At 36.0% G+C, this 21,180-nt stretch overlaps 1 protein-coding gene across 1 annotated transcript in view; it reads right to left on the bottom strand.

Annotated features, from left to right (window-relative positions):
* nphp4 (nephronophthisis 4) overlaps positions 1-21,180 on the bottom strand; it is a 142,447-nt gene that overhangs the window by 18,359 nt on the left and 102,908 nt on the right. Inside the window, exons 15-19 of the mRNA XM_017411367.3 lie at positions 20,642-20,829; positions 13,969-14,129; positions 12,892-13,075; positions 4,133-4,267; positions 615-811 (exon numbers count right to left, since the gene is read on the bottom strand). Coding sequence (XP_017266856.1) covers positions 615-811; positions 4,133-4,267; positions 12,892-13,075; positions 13,969-14,129; positions 20,642-20,829 — 865 coding nt within the window. The remainder of the gene's footprint in view (positions 1-614; positions 812-4,132; positions 4,268-12,891; positions 13,076-13,968; positions 14,130-20,641; positions 20,830-21,180) is intronic.

Below are 21,180 nucleotides of genomic sequence, written 5' to 3'. Positions count from 1 at the left end.
AAACACCTGAAATATGAAGTAAAGATTAAGCCAGAAAGTTAAATGTAGAAAAAATATATTACTGATGCTTTTCACAAGTCTAGTTCTCGTACAACTGCGGAGCATGAACCTGGTCCAGCTAAAGTTGTGGCTATCAATCGAAAGGAAGAAAAAAAAAGAGCCAAATTGATTTTTAGAGATAAACTAACAGTCTTGTTTCTCTGTGAACAGTTCTATCCCACTTTAGAATTGGCTGTTACAGAGCTGTGAAACTAGTAAAACACTGGCTCTCAGAAGAAATGTATGGTGTAAAATGTCTAAGACACACATGTACTTCTGCCAAAATGACAATTAACATGTGACCCAAAGGTGACAGAGCATGGCTCTTCTACGTGGAAGAACAATTAATATCTTTTTTATGCAGTGCAGATGGTTGAAGGGCACATTACCTTGAGAATTTTAATGGTGGTGGGTTTTCTCTAGAGGATTTGAACACACAATGTTTAGGATCAAGAAAGTAAATTATTACTTTGGTCCTGAAGTCTATCTGAGACTTCACTGAAGAAAACTCACAAGCTGCTACAATTTAAACATAAACAAACTTAATGGTTTAACAAATTAAATTCTGAGCTCACTATAAATTCAGCTGCTTTAGAATTTTCCTTGGCCTCTCGTTGATGCACAGCAGCCATGCAGTCCAGCTTCCGGCGCTCGATGTTGGTGTTGTTTAGGTTTCGCTCTTCTGGCATACTGGCATCAGCTCTGATCCTGCTGTACAACAACGTGCGATCCTCATCTTTCTCCAGCCTGTGCGCTTGTGCAGCGTTCCTGGCTGTGAAGCAGAAGCAGGCTACAGGGATGAACTTATTCACTGAGCAAAATGGAATCTAATCTGTTTGCCATTTGGACCATATGTTGTAAAACCTTCCAAATGTCCAAGTGAGAGAAAGAGGGATTCACAATTTTAAGTATTGTTCCAGTACAAAAAGGAAAAACAACAGATTGTTCACAGAAATCAGTTCAGTCAAACAAACAGCTGAGCCAAAGTCGTACTGCTTTAAAAAAAAAAAACGTCAGTTCTTACAGATTACTTTTTACCATTATAGTCAGCTATTACATTTATACACAAAATACCTAATTAATACATCTAGTTCTCATTCTTGTCACAGAATCAGTAAAGTTATCCAGTTTTTTTAAAGTCCTGATAAACGTGACCAATAATATACTCGGAACAACACTTAGAACAAAACTGGAAGGTAGCAATACATAATACAGCCTTGTATGTGTCAGGTAAGTACAAATATGTACCAGGTACAAACTGGGTAGTATTATGTATTGCTACCAAATTAAATTTTACTTTTATTATCTAAAATGTCTTCCTCATATTGTAGCCATGTGATTAAATCTGTATTGCAACAATGGGGGAATTAACCAGGAGTCACTGAAAGTGACTATAAATCAAAAACAGAAATGAGCAGCAAAGAGAGAGAAAAAGAATTAAAGTAAATCAGTAAATGAAGAAAGAGAGAGATGGGGATTACGGAGAAAATAAGAGGTCAGCAGAGAGAAGGTGTAAAGTGGCCTTTTATTTAAGATCTTCAGGAATGTGTTTGCTGTACACCAGACATTAGATCCTCCCTAATTCCTCAAGTACTCATCAATTTTCTATGGTTCTCTCTTGTGCATTAACCCAGTTCTGTTTTGTTCTGTGAAACTTGCATAAATTTAAAAGTTTCTGCATTTGCTTGTGGTTTATATGGAGCAGATTTATTGACGCCACATGCACAATGTCTGTCTGCTAAATCTGTGTGTGTGTGTTTCTTCTTTTTGGCCTATCTGCAATGGACTAAATTAATGTGATGAACTTGAGTGGTTTGATGGTTTCATTGAGATTTCTTTAGTTTTCATGAGCTCTTTTACTTTTTGAGTGAAACTGAAGAAAACATTTCAGATATTGGAACATAGCAAAAACAAGCTGGATATGTTCTAATGAGATGGTTTGGAATGCTAATTACCTGGAAAGGTTGTAATGAACAGAATGGAAGGCTTTAGAATTGCTAATTTATAACAAGAATTAAAAGAAAACAAAACAAAGCAAACAAGTTGAGGAATAAAGTGAGGCCTTATTTTTGTTCTTATTTAAATGTGCATTATTCTTAATAATCTGTTATCAGTCATGACAGTTATGTGTGTGCTGCATTATTTTAAGTTTGGATTATGTTTCCACACAAATCTGTGCAGTATCTGACTACCTCGCACAGTGCCCTGCAGCTTCCTGATGTGAAACTCCCAGTAACATAACTCCCTTTCAGTGATTCAAGACTGTAACAACTGTAAATGATTCACTTGCTATATTATTTACTCAGCATGTTGCTTTACACAAACTTTTTTTTTCTTTCAGTGACACACAAACATAATAGACTAATTTGATCTCAGTCACTACACAAATGCTAGTGTTGGTAGTAAAAACTTTTTCTTATTTGCAAAGCTCTTAAGAAGCATGGAATACTTTTTCTAACTACTAAAAACAAAATCACAAAAAAGGTTTGGTCAAGACAGTTCAGGCTCTCGAAGAGTAAAAGTGGGATAACAAATACTGACTTTATTTCTCATTAGAATTATTCAAACTGGTTTGCCCTATTCAATCAAATTCCCACTACATGTCCCATTCACTCCTTGTCTATACACTTCTCTTGGATAGAATGAGTCACACACCAATAAATAGATCCAAGGCAACCTATGGTTCAGTGCCTTGCCCAAGGAATATTCAACATGTGGAAGAAAGATCCATACTTTTTATTAGAAACTAATTTAACAACATAACTGGATGACAAAAACACTATTATAATTGGCTTAAAATATCCTGATTAGATTTTAGAACGTACTACACTGTGATCACTTACTCACTGGAGTTTTTTTCCAAATTTTATACCTGAATGTAAACTCTGTTAATCTCTTTGATATCTGCTGTCCTTTCTGTTTTCCACTCCTGGTATGACTCTTTGTCCCTAGACATTTTTCCCCCAAGTCTCATTATCAAGGAGGTATCGGGTTTACTGCCACTGAGCTAACCTGATAGTGTCTGGCTACACCACATCCTTCACAGCCACAGGCAGGCAGAAGTGGGCCAGGAGTGTGACAGTGTGCGCAGACACAACATGAACACACAAAACAAACACACCACCCAGAGAAGCTTTTCTGTTCCCTGTGTCTCACTGTTGTGAATGGACTCCAGTGAAAGCAATTAGGCACACTGGAAGTTGAAATGGCACGGGAAGGTGAAGCAGTGAGAGAGAGAGGACAGAGTAAAGAGTGTGAAAGAGACAAGAAGTGGGGAGGTCATGGTCCTGAGGAAGAGGGTGAGATATGTAAGAAACAGAACAAACGGCGAGCAGACTGTGTTTGCACAGTAACAGGAGCTGTGAATAACTGATTGTACCAGCGTGTAAAGTACTTGTGAGGTGAAACTGTCCATAAATAATTAGTAAACATATTTTATACACACAGTGTTTGCCGTGCCAATGTACTTATCAGTGGAATGGTAAACAGTGTGAAAGTAAAAATATTTTTTTAAAACAAGATCATTTCTATGACCTAGTTTATAGTTCTATACATCTCAGATGTATTTTGTATTAGACTAAGCAACTATATGTTTGTTATGTGATACCTCTAATTGTGTGTGAGAGTGTGCGCGTGTGTCTCAGTCACAGTCAAATTTTGAGGCGAGTTTAGCAATAACGCACCAGTTGACTGATGATGGCTTGCTTAATTGAGGAAAAAATTGGTTTCCCCGGTGTGTGTGTGTTTGTGCGCCTTATAGGACTAATGCTTGCACACACACACGGTCAAAAAACACAAACAGGACTGTGGCTAACCACAAGAGATGCCTCTGCAAGCTCAATTAGCTTGAAAATTGAGTGGCTCGGTGGTGCAGCCAGCAGAAAGAAGGTGAAATGTATCTGGTTGAGCTGATCAAAGCAGCAGCACGGTCAACACTCAAATGAAAGGCTCTAATTCTAAATCCTTTATTGCACAGACTGCGCACAAATACTGACAGCTGAGTCGACTCACTTAATAAAAGTGTAACACGGGGTTAATAGATTAGAACATACATGCAGACAGAAGTCAGAAAAAGGTTGATTGAAGTGCTGACCATTGGGCTGGAAGGTGTTTCTGGGAGACAGGCTTCCTCCTCTGAAGCTGCTGGTAACTTCACGAGGTGTGATGATGTGAGAATGAGGTGAAATGTCATCTGCAGCTCTCTTCCTGTTAGGGTCAACTGGACATCCTGTGGGAGAAAAATAAAAGTACACATAATTTTACATAAATAATAATGTAAATAATGTAATAATATTAATATTGTATAATATAATAAATAAATGTGTATGCTTCACAAAACACTGTAGATATCTTGCTCTGGGAGGAAAAAGAGACAACAAAAAAGAGTTTAGCCACCATCTTTTGCTGAGCTTAACCCTGCTGAGAGCCTGTGGACCTTTTTTAAAGTTATAATCTGTGGGGAAAAAAAAACAGAAAACACCTGAAAAAGGTAGAGCACTCTAGTAAATACTGTCAGAAACTATGCCTAAAACTTAATAAAGCAGTAAAAAATGAAACAAGAAAAAAACTGATTTATGCTAATAATGGCCTATTTCTAACACTTCATTTTTTAGGTAATAATTCTTAAGAACCTAAGTAGTTTATCAGTGTTAATTCTTTATAAAAATAAGCTGCTTTCAAAGTCAATATATATTTTTCCATGATTCTCTAAATTCTAAAACTACTGTTTTTATTAACACAAAAAAATCCATCTGTTTTGGAAAAAAAAACAAACATACAAATCCAATCACATCTGCATAGCTTGAGGGGACCTGCAGTGGCTCCTTGTCCAGATTTTACTCCTGATTAGGTGGTTTACCTCAAAACTATTACAAGGTTCCAGATTTCACACAAACAAGCTGCGCTAAAGTACAACATCTCAATTTCAATGAGACACATCTGTCTTTTCTAAAACAGCGCCAGAAGCATAATTATCAACACAATTCTTATTTTTGCTACTCCAACGCTATTTTAAGATTTTTATTTTTAATTTTTCTGGCATGAGGCAAAAAAAAATGTCTAAGGTCAAATCCAGTTAATGTATATTTAAAAAACAGGGAGGTTTTGGCTCAAATGGTGCTTAGAAGAAGCAAAATGAATACCCAACACAAGATGAGAGTGATTACTTGTGCCCTGAAACTGCCAGACAAGTCTGGACACAAGAAGCTGGCAGCGTGATGAGTCATACTGATTGATGGGTGGTCTTGGTCTCTGTTTGGTTTGGCTGAGATCTGGGTGTCAGAGATGCAATAAGATTGTTGAATGCTGTTAAATATCACCTGAACCTGCATACAATAATGTTTGTGACTTTTCAACAGTCCATTTTACTTGTCTGAATGATATTAGCCCTACTTTCTATATGTGTAAATTGTTATTTTAGAGGGAACATTTGAAATTTCATACACCTTGGCATTTAACTACATGTTTCTTCCCTTTACGTTCTCACTGGTCAGAATCCTATTTTTTTCTATTCCTAAAGGTCAGTAGAAGAAGACTTTAAGGAGTGTTCATAGTATAAAAGCGGCTAATTCATATGAATTTCTTCTTACATTATTCCATCTTAAAAACACAAGATTTCAAAAAGGCTCGTTAACTCCTTCAAAAACTAAACAAAACTCCCAATAGCAAAAATGTTACAGATAATTGCAAAGGACTAGATGACTATTTCATATAGCATCGTTTTCATTTGTAAATACCACAGGTCAAAAGATTTCTATGTAATTTTACAGCTAAGAGCACTATTTAGAATGTGTTAGGTATAATTTGCAACAGTTGACAGAAGGAGAAAGCAAAACCTACTGCTGAAATCTGTTTTATTTTGGTGCACTTTTACAAAATGCTCATATTACGGCTAGCAATTCCTAGACTTTATATCACAACGTGCCCAAATGAGGTGCATAAGAAGTTTTATTTCCTAAGAGGCTGTGTAACACCTCGTCAAGGATGCTTTTATATAAAATATAGTGAGAGCAGCAATTAAGAGCCTTTGCTGCCCAAAACTGACACATCAGTTAGCCTATATGAGTTTCAGAAGAGGAGCCAAAAGCACCCTTCAAGTCTTTTAAAGGCAAACTCCTTCATCAACAAACAGATAATGGGCAGCAGCTAAATGAGTAATGGGGAGTCGGTGTTGCTATGCAAACAGCGACAGACAGCACTGTTCTGCAGATTAATGGGAGAGGTGTCTGCCATCCCAACGCATTCTCCTCATCATCCATCACCCTGCCCTGGCCACACCACTCGGCTGCATGTATTTGCCTGAATTATAGTTTCCAAATATTACTGAGAACATATTCCTTCTGGTGTTAAGTAAGCATATCCCCTTGGTAATAAAGCCAAAGATCTTTTTCTAAACGCCCCACTTTGGCTTTTTTTTTTGCAAAAAATTGCTTTGATAATGAATGGAACTACACTTTAAACCATCATGGACATAAAATAATCACCCAGTGTTAAATGCTGATAATAAAACAAATCTAATGACAAAGAACCCAATTATGATCCTAATTAATTGGGTATTACTTGAGCCATCAATGAACTCATCAAATAATGCTTACTTTAGTGCGCACTGAGGCTGGCATGGACGTCCTGATCTTGGTCATATTATCGATTCCTAACTACTGAATCACGCTGACTTGGCCAATCACTCTCAGCACTGAAATTCAAGCTAATATCCCAGGCTTCTACTGCAGACAGAAACTCCTCCACATTATCTGAAGCTCTGCATTGTCTGCATGAAGAGTAATGGCGAACAAAGTGCCAGGAGGTTGAACTCTATCAAATTTATTGACTGCCTCTCGCTGTTGCATGACAATAACCCCACTCTGTGCTACCCCACCTGTCTGCCCCCTTTGCTCCGATGGCAGTTCTCGAGGTTAAAGCCACAACAAACTACTGATTTACTGGCCTGAGAGAACAAACGAGAGCAAGCACAGAGGGGGTTTCAAAGTAGTCTGCAGTATTTGATTTCTTCTGCCTCCCCGTTCCAGGCCAGTGACCTTCAGAATAAGCAGATTTGGCCTCACCTCAAGGCTAAAGGCAAGGTTGATCTAGTCAGGCATAATTGTGTCAGCAGCAGGAGCTTTTAATGACTGAAAGATACTGTGTGTGCACCTATAGCTAAACTAATCGTTAGGTAAATTTCACCGATATTTTCTCCTTTTTGTGACAGCTTTCGGCTAAATTCTATGCTCCCTACTGCCCTATAGCCAGTTTCTTCAGGGCTTATCAGTCTGCTGCAGATGAGAAGGACTGTCAGGTCTGGAGAAGGTTCTAATCAGCCTTCTCTTCCACTCTGGTAAAGCAGATACTTGCTTTCTGTTTGTATGCGTTTGTGAAAAGAAAAGAAAGTCGGTCTTTAGGGGAAAAAAACATAGTCAGCAATTTTTTTTATGTCAATAGGCTTTCCCTGCCTGTCACATATGAGTGAGATTTTTATTGTGTGCAAAGATAACATTATTACAAAATTGACATTAAAAGCTCATACTTTCTTAAATTCTTAGCACTGCTGTAAATTTCTTTTAGTGAACTTAACTCAGTATATGGGAAAAGTAGAGTAGATCCAAAAGTTGAGCATTTTTAATGAAAATAATTTAAAAGCTTTGTCAACAATAACAAACTATTTTGAGCATTAAAGATGTGCTTTCTGATCATTTTGATAAGAACAATCGATCTAATTCCTTTAAACAATGTGTTATAGTCTTGCAATCTGATAAACCCATAAAAGACTTTTATAAGCAGAGCCAGTTTGGATCAGCTGAGGTTGTATTGTTGTCTATCGTCAACTTTTTCCAGAAAATGTGGGAACTGTTTTTAGTGACTAAGACCTGAAAGACTCACAGCAGACTACTGACTGACTTTTTCAAAAAAGAGAGATCAAACAATAAACTAAGAGCAACTTTTCGCAGTTGAGAATTAGATGAGTTGACCACACACTTAAAATCAAACAACTGCTTGAGCTGGCTGATTACAGCTGAACAGAACAGCCGAGCAATACAGTAATATGTGCTCAGTGGCTTGAAAAAATAAAAAAGCTGAGTCAATTTCATGGCAATCCTTGTTGTGATTATGAAACACTGACCACATCTGACATAATGACAGAACGTTGCCAACTTGTTAGATTTGGCACTAAAATCACAGAGAATCAGCAGGAAGAGCCACAAACACTGTCTTCAATGTAGGTCAGTAGATTCTAACAAAGAGTCATTTCGTTTGTCTAGAGGGATTTGACAAAAACAAGGACCAATATCACTTCTCTCAAGTCCCACTGCAACAAAATACATTGGGATAAAGTGGCAGGAAAAACATTTCATCAACATAAAACATCTTTTCTAAATGGGGCAAAGATTTTTAAATGGTGGAACCGAAAACACCAAAAGACTAATAGTTTCTTTGTTGTGTATACCTCTGTGGTGCTTTCTAATGATATTCTGTGGCCACAAATGTGTCATCCTTCACTTGTGAGTCATTTGTCATCTATTGTTTATGGTTCTACTTGTCTGTTTAGGAAAGACAATATACATTAATCACTGTTAAAAAGCCATTACTAAGTCCACAGTATCTTGCAAATAGCTGTGGGCTTTAAATCATAATGAAATCAAGGATTAAAAAGATTATTCAATATTAACCATGCTTTATCTTTAAGGCCAAGCTGTTTACATATAGCAATAGTCCTGATTTGACTATACAGAAAATGTGCTGTTAAAATATTTTCATTTCTAGTGTCTTTTCACTTGTCTCATTCTTTATTTTCTTCTTGGTTTATTGTGATTTTAGCAGATAAAAATCAGTAAATCCGCAAATAGCTGTCCCGTGAAATCATCAGTCAGTTTTATGAGACGGGCACGCAGCTGTCATAGTTTAAACACGCTTTATCTGTTCATACAATTGTCTATGTGGGAGCATTGTCTTTGTTTTCCTAAAGGCGTTAGATGCTTTAACAAAGCCAAACCTCCAGAGCTCCAGTCTGGATTTTACAACTCTCTATTATTTAACTAAGTTACTGTCTTTTGTCCTTTACAATTCTATTAATAAAAGCTGCTTTGTAGGATAACTGAAGAGGTCTGACAGCCTATATCATTTCCATTTAATTAATTACTCACGAGTCCTACCTCGTGATAATTTAATAAGATGTCATTTGCTGTTTCAGTCTATCTCGTTTGGACATAAAATTTTGACACTCATTTTTTGTGCAACCTAACTTAATTTTAATAAACTCCTAAAGGTGTAAAGTATAAAAATTGTTCACAGCATGTACAGCTGAAAACCATAAAATCAAATTAGTATTAGGACTGTGAGACCTAAGAATAATATTTGCATATAAAGAAATTAACTTTATTATATAAATTAATGAGTATGGTAAAAAAAAAAAAATTAAATCAAAGCCATTATGGCTCACATAATAATTTGATAAAAAGTCTGACAGCAATATTTTTATCAGTAAAACAGAAGAGCTATTTATTTCCCATCACTCTGCTCTTGAGTTTCTCTTTACTCCAATTGTGGTAAATTTAAGTGCACATCACATCTTTACCATTGTTGTTTGAGAACTTTTTATTTTAAAAATGGGAACTTTCATGTCAATTTTTTACATGATATGTAATAATATGTTTTGCTCTTTGAGGCTTGAAATCTACCAACCAATAAAGGAATTTTCAAAATGACACCAGCATATTTAAATAGAATGAACTAAGACACTGAGATATTAAGTGCTTAACTATTGACTTGGTATATATGCTCTTTTTATCAAATGGGATTAAAATGGCTCATAATTTTGGTAAAATTACTAAAAGAAAATGGTTTTCACACCTTTCTATTTTGATCCATGTGTGCTGCTTTACTCAACTGTTTGACCTTACAGCATTATTTCTATACTTGTTTCCATGCACACCATTTATCACCTCTCCTTCAGCCACAAGCAAAAAGGTGGGGCAGAGGACTAGAAGGTCTGGTCTCCTGCAGTAAACTAAAATTATCCTGCAGGGTGGACTGTTGGAAAAATTCCTCCCGTTAAACTGGCCTCAGTACGTCAGGGCTTTTTAAACAGAGGAAACTCTGATCCTTCCACTGCCACAATTTTCGCACATTGCAACTTTAAAGGCCCTAAGCGATGCTCAAGAATTTATGGCATACATTAGGCTGTTCAACACTGTTCCACATTAATACATCTTAATCTACTACAAAAAGTACACCTCCTCCTTTTTTGCACTTTCCATCATAAACCATTTAAAAACCACCTTTCCTCACCACTCCAGCTGAAATCCTGGAGCCGTGTCTGCACAGCATCAACAAAGCAATATAGCTTCCCTCTTAGGTCAGCCAGTGTGACTTTTTGAGGGCATGCAGAGGGGATTTAAAGTTTGAAGAATCCTTAAATTCAGAAGGAAGCCACATGTTTCTGGAGAACTTCAAAAAAATAGTTGAAGGGTTCTTGCATATCAATGACATACTCCACCTGCCTGCTTCTAGTTTTTGACATTCTGCCTCATCATGAAACCTGCACACACTCTATTACACCTTTCCATCTTTATGTCTGTGTATATCTATGAATGCATGTGTTCTTCACATGTAAGAATGATTTGATAAGCATGCATGGCTGTGTGCGTCTGTTGGTGTCATTCCCATCAAATCTCAGCTTTACCACCCACCAAAAACGGAGCGCTGATTCATTATGGCTTGATGACAGACACTGAGGAAAATGAGAGAAACACAGTGGATATATATAAAGGTGAAATAACAAAACAAACAGCCAGATAGAAGGTGGAGGGAAAAAATGTGTGAAAAAAGGTAAGAAGTCGCTGAATGATTGGTAGAAAACAGAAAGACACTGATGAAGAGTAAAGACAGAAGCTGGTATGTGAGAAAGGCAGCGACAGATGGAAGCAGAAACAAATAAAAGTGCTCGCGAGCGCTCCCTCACAAAATTGATTCTGACTGTCGGCCAGGGCGCCTGATGGATATCTAAGCCTTGATGTGAATTTACATGCCAGACACAACCCTCCCCCTTCATTCCCACCCAATAACCCCCTCAACCTGCTTTGAGTGATAAGCACAATGAGAAAGTGCTGGCATATTTAGAAGCCAACAATGGCACTTGAGTTTCTTTGGCCTGGAGAAGGATGCGTTGTTTATGAGAGGGAATATCATTTCAACAGTTGATTAATGGCAAGGAACCTATCGTCAGCTGCCATAGCGCCACAGGGGCACGCCAGGTCCAAACTGGAAGAGCGCAAAGACGAAGCAAGGTGCTTAGTTGCCAGACGAAGTGGAACTATCACACTGAGGTGTTCTCTTTTTCTGCTTTGGCTCGCTGTCTTTTCCATCCTGAGGATTCACTGTCATTTCCAAAACCCTACACATCATTAACAGTAAACTGGCAACAATATGTCAAAATCTATGGTTTCACACGGCCCATATGACCTAAACATTAAACATTCAGAATCAGTACAAAATATAGGACATTTCTTTTCTTATACCGAAAGCAAATTTTCCCTTTAAATCCAAAATGAACACATCTACTTGTTTCCTTTGTTTGCCTGGCTGTAATAGCATATACCATTATGTTTTTCTGACACCCAGTTATTTGTACTTTATCCCATGCATTTACTCTCAACCCTCTTTTCTGTCCCATGGGAGGCAGAGAGAGCATTATTCTTTAAAACCATATCTATGTTTGGAGCAATACAAAACGAGGCAACTATTTTAGTGATCAGATGAATTCATTCAATAGCACTAACCACAGACCATTGTTTACTTTGTTTTGCATTGCATGAAGGAACACAGTAACAAAAACAATTTCCATTTATTCATAAACAGCTATAACTCATGTGGTCAGAGCAAACAAGGAACACAAATAATTACAGGTTTAAATGTTATTTGGTTGATTTGTCTAAGCCTCTTTCACAAAACCCCTTCTGGCTGCCTCTAATTTTCTTTCTCACCAATTAGTTTACATGGAAATGCAGCCAAAATAAAAAAGCAGATCTTGTCTTTAAAATATGTTAGTAGGGGTTTTGTCAGATGATGCCACACTTATGAAAAAAAACAGTGTATCGTTACAGTAGTGTCACACCTGCAGTGCTTTGAAAGTGACAGCAATTAAAAATGTGGTCTTAATAGGCCTTTTTTTCAGTCACACTGTCAGACTTTTCTTTGGCTTCTGACAGCCGAAACAGGAGAAAATGTAAATGACAACTTTATTGGAAATTCAGTCTAATAAGATACAGTATATGTAAACACAAGCAACAGAAGAAAAGTAAATAAAGTATTCTAAAGAGCTGACAGAAAGCAAATGAAGTGTGACTGTACTATTGATATACTAAATACCGTATGATCTAACTTTTTTTTTTTTAAATGTTGAAATATAAACATTTAATTTTAATCAGTTGGAACTAAATTTTTAAGTGAAAACAACACTGCATGTAGATTATCATCTGGGTCTCAAAATAAGAATCTAATTGTTTGGGGTTTTTTACCTTTTATTAAGCACATATTGTGTTTAACATCTGTATGACCAGAATGCATTGTTACAAGATAAGTTTTCCAGAAAATATAGGAATTTATCAATTATTCACATTTTTATGTTTATGGTAACCTTAAATACATGATGATATTTTCCTTTAAATATTAATTTTCTCATCCTTTATGGGCCCAGTAAGCTGACACTGGGCCAGTGTCAGCTCCTCGCAACTCTCTACTTGATAAAGATGATCTGTTTAATGGACGTACGGATTTTTTGTTGATATGTCAACAATCATCGCATCAACACACAATAAACAAAGTAACAACTCAGATCAGAAGAAACCTCTCGGCACTTGCCTATGTTGCCTGTTCGTAAGTGGAGCCGGCCTCTGACAATGGTGCGAACAGTCATCAGGCTGGATGATGAGTGTGGTCCCAAATCCGTATCAGTCAGTAAGGTCTCCTCTCCCACGTAATCAGTGGTCAGTACCTCTAACTCATGAAGCGCCTGAACAGCAGATTTACTGTGACGCAACATGTACTAGAAATGCAAAATGTAGGAGAAAAAAAAATAGTTGAAAAGCTTTTTTTTTTTTTACAAAACATAAAATAAGTATGACTTAACAAATAAATGTATATTAATTTCTATTTACAAACAAGCAAACAAATGAATGACTGATTTATGTGTTGTATATCAACACAGTATAGCTTGATTTGAGTTTGTTTATAGCCAAACAGATGAAGTGGAGTTCAAACAGCCCTGTCCAGTGGTGAACCATGCCAGGAATGTCATCTGATGAATAGCCTTGTAAATTTCACAGTGATCCAGATGAATAAATTTGCAAGAGAGTTTTTGTCTAATCAATTAAAATATTAAGTCCTTAATGTGTGTATATCTGTTTCATGTATTTCAAAAAAATATAAATCTGTTGATTTATTTTTTAACATGTGAATAAAGATCAGAGTAAATGGCACTCAGCTTATTTCAAGCTTATTGAACCAAAGATAAAAAATACACTTTCAATTCACATCTCCTTTTTTTGTATTTTAAAGATTTTGAATATTAACAAAGGGGGAATGTTCTGATTCTATTACATTTCAGAAAAATAAAATTTTCAGTAAAACTGTTTTTCTTGAGTTGTATAATTTACTTTTAATATTAGTTTTCTGAATCTTTCCTCTTAATGTGCCAAAAACAGCCAACAAATGCAGCATGAATGTGTAACAACGCAGGTGTGTCATGATTCAACCATGGAAACAAACAAACAGGCAGCAGTTTTTTTATACTGATGACTGATGGTGCAGTTGAAAATGCCATTCAGGGTGGATTAATAATTTATGTTCTAATACTACTACTACTTGTGTCAACACTCAGTGTAGTACATGAGTAGATCAGCTCCACAAATTGACCGCCCTGACTCCATACTCATTTACCTTGAGTTCAACAGCAGTGGAGCCTATAAGGAGCAATGAGTCACTGTCCCAGATGTCGATGTGCATGGTGTGGAGGGCCAGGTAACGAAGGAACCAGCACTTCTCCCCTGGTCTCAGGAAACTGTTATCCACTCTGAACTGCATCTGCAGACCTGGAGTACCTTAAAAACAGATGGAAGAGATTTCAAATTTCCACTATTTAGAAATAATTTATAAATAAATGCAGCCAGTGGATCTCAAAAGATAATATGTATGAGTAGAAATGTACAAAATTAAAAAAAACAAATGTGACTAACTAAATACAAACTGTTTTTACAGTTAGTGTTTTACAGTAAAAGCATTTCATTGCATCTTTGATGCACAAAATTAAAATAATTTGTTTCATCACTTATGCATTTTCTTGGAGTTTTCTAGTTTAGGATTTTTTTTTGCAATGCAGTTTGTGGCATGTTTTGAAAAAAAAAAAAGAAAAAATTGACAACAACGATGAGCTGCAACTCAAAATATTCTGTTTTGTATTACTGTTATTCAAAAGTGTCTATAGATGTGAATATGCAAACTCCACAATCAGAATTCTCCCCACAGCATCCCTCCAGTTCTGTATCAAAACCCAGAGACTTTCTTTCCTCCCCAGAGGTGAAAATACAAAGGAACGGCCGGGTGAATGGGAGAGAAGTAATGAGGATCTTTGATGACGTGCCTGCTCTGTTACACAGACCAAAAGGCCCATCAGACTCTCTCCATAAACTGAAGGAAAACATTATTTTGACATTAACACACATTTTGGTAAATGTCAATATTCCCATGATACATTCATGCAGATAAGAGTCTGCATGAAGCTTTGATTATTTCAAATCATTACAAATCTGAGTTTGTTTGGTTGTCATGGAAATGTGGATGTGACAATAATAGCCAAGCTTTTCAAAATTCTCATGCAGGCTTTTTTAAGTTTTGCATATTTTCTATCAATGAATGAAGCTTGGAGTTCTTTGACTTTTCCTCCCGTTGTCAAAAGGGTCCAGTAACTGCTTTTGTCCTGGTTTTCATGTCGATGCCACCTACTCGAGTATGGTTCAAATTAAAGTAAAGGTTGAAAAAGTAATTTTGTATTTACATGTTGCATAGCGTTCAGTATTGTTACTTGATAAAGACTAAATCATGTTTGAAACCAGATATATAAAAGATAATGTTTTAGCATGGGTTCATGCACAACAGTCACATGCAGAATGATATGAATAAAGGAAAAATAAGTATTTTGTGCTGAATCTACAAGAGACATCTGTCTAATAAACTCTTTTTATTGGTTGTTAGTGCACTTTGTTTCTCTATTTATTTGCGAGCACGGACTATGGTGAAGGTAAGAAATATGAAAGCTTGTACAAAACTAAATAAATGCGGAACAGAATTTTTTTTTCTCTGCAGTTCTCAGCTTTCTGCAAAGGCCCTCTTGTGTGCATTTCTGCTGCTTTATATCTTCCTTGTTAGGCAATACAAACCATGGGTTACAGTTCAGCTGTGAGCCTTGAAATGTTCTCACTCCTACAGAAGAGAGTAATCATAACAACCCATCTGTAGAAGGAACAGAAGGGCTTCTTCTTCAGTGGTTGGTGCACTGAAACCAATTGTGTAACATTAAAGCACAAGAAAATAAAATGTTTTAATAAGTTATTAAAAACAGTGAATCTAGATTTACTTGTTTATTAAATTATTCATTTCCAACAAAACTAATGACATGAACTTGTGTTATTTTATGCTGTAGCATCAGAATTTAAGTAAGTGATTGTTTTAATTGTAAGTGATTATTGTTTACTGTTACTCTTTTCCAAAACTAAATATAACAATGCATTTTTTTCCTCAGAGTCATATGCAGCCCAAGTCAGAATTTACCTTTGGTGTTGTGTTGAAATGTCATATACTATAATAAGACACGGTCACCTTCTTGTGAGGGAAAAAAGTCAAATGCACCATTTAAATCATTATGAGACTCTATCAGGTATATTTTAGTACCTTTAAATAGATCTTATGTGGGTTATAGTGAATGTAAAAGACAGAAATCTAACTACACTGACATTTTTTCTTGTGTTAAGATTTAACAAAATAACAAAATTACAAAGTTTGGTGGAAAATCAATTTTATTTAAAGTAGACAGTGTAATTGCATGCATTTGTTTCCTTTAACCTAATCTATAAACACTTACATCTTTGTTACTATGCTTGCCTAAACCTATCCACCTCATTCCAAACAACCAGCTGCCACCTCTGTCCGATTGGACTAATATTTCTCCCAGCATGCCCCGTGTCTGTGTGCTGTAAACGGGTGGCAATAGGAGCACAAAGGGAGAGATGGAGAGTGCTGTGTGTTTGTGCTCAAAAAAGCAGGGAAGAGCTGACAAAACTGGCCCAAGGGTTGGACATGACTGTGTGTGTGCAGCAAGGACTGCAGACAAGGAGCGACACCCAGCAGACATCGCCCTAACCTGAATGGCTGCCTGGTGTGTGCACAACAAGCTTGCCAAGCTGAAAATCCTACTGAGGATCAACAAATCTCACAAGACTGTGAAGGCCCGAGGCAAGGAAAACGATGTGGCTGTGCACTCTGTTTTAAGAGTTTTCAAACCTGATGCAAGTCAAAGCAGTAGACGAAAGCTACACTTAGAAATATATAGTGATTAACAAACATATTAACCCCTTTGGTATGTTCCAATAATTTGCACTGGAACCTTATTCCATTGAAACTTGTCACTTAAATAGGCATTTTTGAGTTCTATATACAAATAATCTCAACTGATGAAGATAAATTAAGCAACATGTCCATATGTATGCAAAATTAACTTGTGGTAATTTTGCCGATTACTTTTAGAAGCCACAAATTTAAGTATAAACCTGTGTTAACCTGTGTAAAATCAGCTAATGAGGAGCATCACCAAGTGAGCAGCAAAAGACAGACCAAAAAGCCACATTCTTTACAAAAATTTTGTATCAATCTTTGAAATGGCTGAGACTGGGATAGTGGTTCGCTAATCAGTACATCAACAAGCAGCAAGTCTTGGAAACTTGCAAAATTATATTATATTATATATATTATATTATATATATATATATATATATATATATATATATATATATATATATATAATATTATTATTATGACTGGAATATTGCTGTACACGACTGAACCCATCCAGCTTGATGTTTTAGTAACTCCTAAGAAGTTTTAAAACAACTGGACTTTTTTTTTTTGCTTGCTTGTTAAAGAAGTTTTGGTTCTCATCTAAACAGATTTCTGTCCATTCACCTTGTTTTAAAAACTCTTAGTATTTGCCATGTCCTGGATAAAAGAGAATCTACACCTACAGGACGCTGGAGCAGTTTTGCTTCAAAGAATAGGAAGAAATCTTGAGGTTAGATGTGGTAAATTTATAGAGACATAACCCCTGTTCCTCTGTAATTACTGCAGAGGAGGGCTCTACCAAGTATTGACTATATAGGTGTGAATACTTAGCCACAAATCAAGTTTCACCAGCAAAAAATCCATTTTAATTACATGTCCTAAAATAAGAAAAAATGAAACATGTCAAAGGAAGTGAATACTTTGACAAGGCACATTATCTACAGGAAAATGTCTTTGTGTAAAAGCAGACCACCATTCTAAACATACTTTTGACACAAATACATAATCAAAAAGAATAAACACTTTCATGATTACCTTACCTTTTTAAATTTAATGATTATATGTATTTACTAGAATATTAAGACTTATTTAAATTACTGCCAATTTCAGGCAATATAAGTTCATATAAACTTTATTTTAAAGATTTGTTTCTGTAGAAAAACCTTACGTAAAGATGCATCTTTGCAAGCTGAATTGGGTAACATTTAATTTTATAAAGGAATAATTACAAACACAAATGCTTTATGATTCCTCTTATGAAACGTACACAACCAAGAAGTTAAAGAAAAGATCATTTCTTGCATAACTCTCTATCTGAGCTAGTACAGAAATAGACAATAATCACAACACATGCATATCTGGTGCAGATGGGCCAAGCTGGTTAAAGATAATGCCTTTTCAGTTGGCACGTTATTTGTAGCTCAGTCAGGATTTGCTCAAATATGAGTTTACATCCACAAACAAAAAAATACAATACATACAATATTTTCATGTTCCAGCAGTTTGAAACTGAAGGGCCAGTACAGCAGAAGGTGGTGGCTGTTGCCTTAAACTCTGTGAAAGGGTCAGTATAAGAGGCAGAGACGCTTCAACAAATTCATGTTTTTTTTTGTTTTGTTTTGTTTTTCCCCACTTATACTGTAGATTTATTTCCTCCAAGTCAAATAAACCTAAAAGTCAGCATCCCATTGTGATCACAGCGAGTACTGAATATGTCAAAATGTGACATTATGATAACATTCAGCCATGTACACACACAATATAAAGCATCTCATGCAGAAGAATGTTTGTACTCCAGAATGTTCTTATACTTGTTGGTTCTGACAGCAAAGAAGTTGTTCTTAAGTGCTTTGTTTTACAAACAGCCGATAATATGTATTTCTGTAATATCTAGTATGTAGGTGTAAAATTTATCTGCGTTTGCTTGGTTGGTTGTCAGTTGTTGATTGAAAATAAAGAACTGCTTATATTTTTGATTTAATTTATTCTGAAAACAAAACCTATTTCATCTTAGCAAACAGGCATGGAAGCAGGAGCAGCTAACACAGTATCTAGCTGTGAAGGATGAGCAATTAAAAACTCAATTTTGGTCATTTTACAGAGGGATTTCAATTATATTGACAATTTGGAGTGTGAAATAACAAAATCAACATCCTGACAATGGATCTACTGAAGTACAGCAGCCTAAATTAGGCCATTTATATAAAGAAAATCTAAAAGTACCACATCAAGTATGGATGAAGAGACAAAATCCATGAGCATAATAGCTTTATAAAACTTGTGCTTCATTGCTTATGGAATAAAAGTTTTAATTGTAAGTGATTGTTGTTTACTGTTAATCTTTTGCATTCACTCTAGTTGATAGAAACACATTTTTGTTCCAGTATATTCCCATATAGCACATATAGATGGAATGACAAAATACTAAACTTTAGACAGACTTTACCCAGCAACTTCTCTAGCACAAAGTCAAGAAAATGACAGAATATGATTAAGTTTATGTAAGAGTGGGACTAATGAAGACACAATCAGTGTCTAAGTGTTGGTATGTTTGCATATTAAACGCTGAAAAGATGACCAGTGAGCTCGAGCCCTTTTTTTTTCCTTTGGTATTTTAAAATTCTGTTTGATGTGGTGAGACAGGAAGACTATTATCTTAATGCTAGAGTGAGGTTATGCAAAGTTGCCATCCCTGAACTCAGAAACAAAAAAAATGTCCAGATTATTCAGAGGAATGCATGTTGAGCATTTTTGTTGCTTCACTAGTTCGCCTGCTTGTGAGAAAAAAAGATGCTTTCTGCTTTTCTGCTCATTCATTGATGAAATGAACACATTCAAATAGATAAAGCTTTTAATATCAATGCAAAAACATGGAGACGTTGATGGGATAGACTTTAGTTCATGTCATTTAGTCAACATTTTCTAATGATAAAACACACATTTTGTTGTTTTATTTAGAGCATTAAAGTGACTAACTTCATTTCCTCAAACTGGCTGCTATGAACAGCGCTGTAAGTATATATTTGTATGTAGAGAGCATTTCACTTTATCAGTGATTCAGCAAGTTAACTTGCTAAAGACAGATATTTTGGATTTTTATGACTGATGAAATGAGTTGCAATTACCCGTTAAACAATAACATTCCTGCCTGTGCCTTGAAACAAGAATTAAAAGCTTCAGTTGTCTAGCATTTGTCTATAATTAGGAAGATATAAACTGAGAGGTGCTGAGACAGACAGAGAAATATTGTCGGAGTTAGACTGGAGTGTGTGTCTGGGGAATGGAGACACATGGGTAGGCGTATGAATGGAGGGGTGTGGCGAAGGGGGTATTTGTGTGTTCAATATTGCTCTCTGTCAGAAGCTGTAATATCTCTTCCATTTCATTAGCTGCTACATGAATAGACTTGACATCAATCAGCCCCCGCTTGGCTGATTGAAAGTGAAGTGCCTAAGCATAATACAGCGTCATAGTGAACCATGGAACAAACTTCTAGTCTCCTAGAAGTGACTGTATAACGTTAACACGAAAGGAAGAAATATACTGCTTACTTATACTGGCTTATATACAAAATCTGGACCAGAGATATTATTTTTAACTAGATTTGTCCTCAGTTGCAGTATTTTCCATAATGTCTGCTCAGACAGTCACAGCTATAAAGAAGAATACACCGTTTTCCCCCCAAAATACCTAATCATATGACTAATAGATAAACAGAACAATGAGTTGCTCATTATCTCTTCAGTGAAGTCCAGTGTCACTCACCTCCATTTTGTTTTCATTTCAGGACAAGTAGCAGCATGCCTTTGTAGGCAAAACTCTGCTGCACACATGCATACACACACGGTAACCCAGAAACCACAAAGCATCATTTCCAGATTACAAATCTTTATACAATGCAACCTCGAAATGCCCCTTATTCATCATTAACACAACTCTACATTGCAGTTAGTTTAAGCAAATAAATTCAGAGTGAGATTCCTCTGCAGTGGTGAATCCTTACCAGAATTAACAGATCCATCTTTGTTGATGGAGGCCAGCACACAGGGAAGTGTCTCACTGGTTCTGTGATCAACCTTATCGTCGGTCAAAAGTTTAAGCTGCTGCGATGTAACTGGTGGGAAGCGATAAAACTGGAAGGTAACATGGATGTTTACAGGCCAGTCAGGACCGACACCTGCTGTTGGTATCCTGCAAAATAAAAAGTTATTTTTTAGCATTATTTTATAAATTCTGATTGTTCATAGTGCCATTAAAAATAAACAGGATTAATGTAGAAACATGAGTGTGCATTTGACTGATTAATTACATAAATATAATCCATGATCTTTTTTTAACTATTGGTTAAAAATATCATTAAAAATCACAATTCATGTAATGAATAATGTTAATTTTTTTCTAATTGAGAAAATCAAATATGCATGTCTTGCACATCTTACCAGAGCTGGTAAATCAGCTTTATAGACACTTATACTAAAAATAGCAATAATTAAAAAGTGGATCAACTCAAGATGGTAAATTACATATCGTAAGAGGGTACGA

The sequence above is a fragment of the Kryptolebias marmoratus genome, linkage group LG8, assembly GCF_001649575.2.
Source record: "Kryptolebias marmoratus isolate JLee-2015 linkage group LG8, ASM164957v2, whole genome shotgun sequence".
NCBI lineage: Eukaryota > Metazoa > Chordata > Actinopteri > Cyprinodontiformes > Rivulidae > Kryptolebias > Kryptolebias marmoratus.
This window is presented reverse-complemented; position numbering and strand designations above follow the sequence as displayed.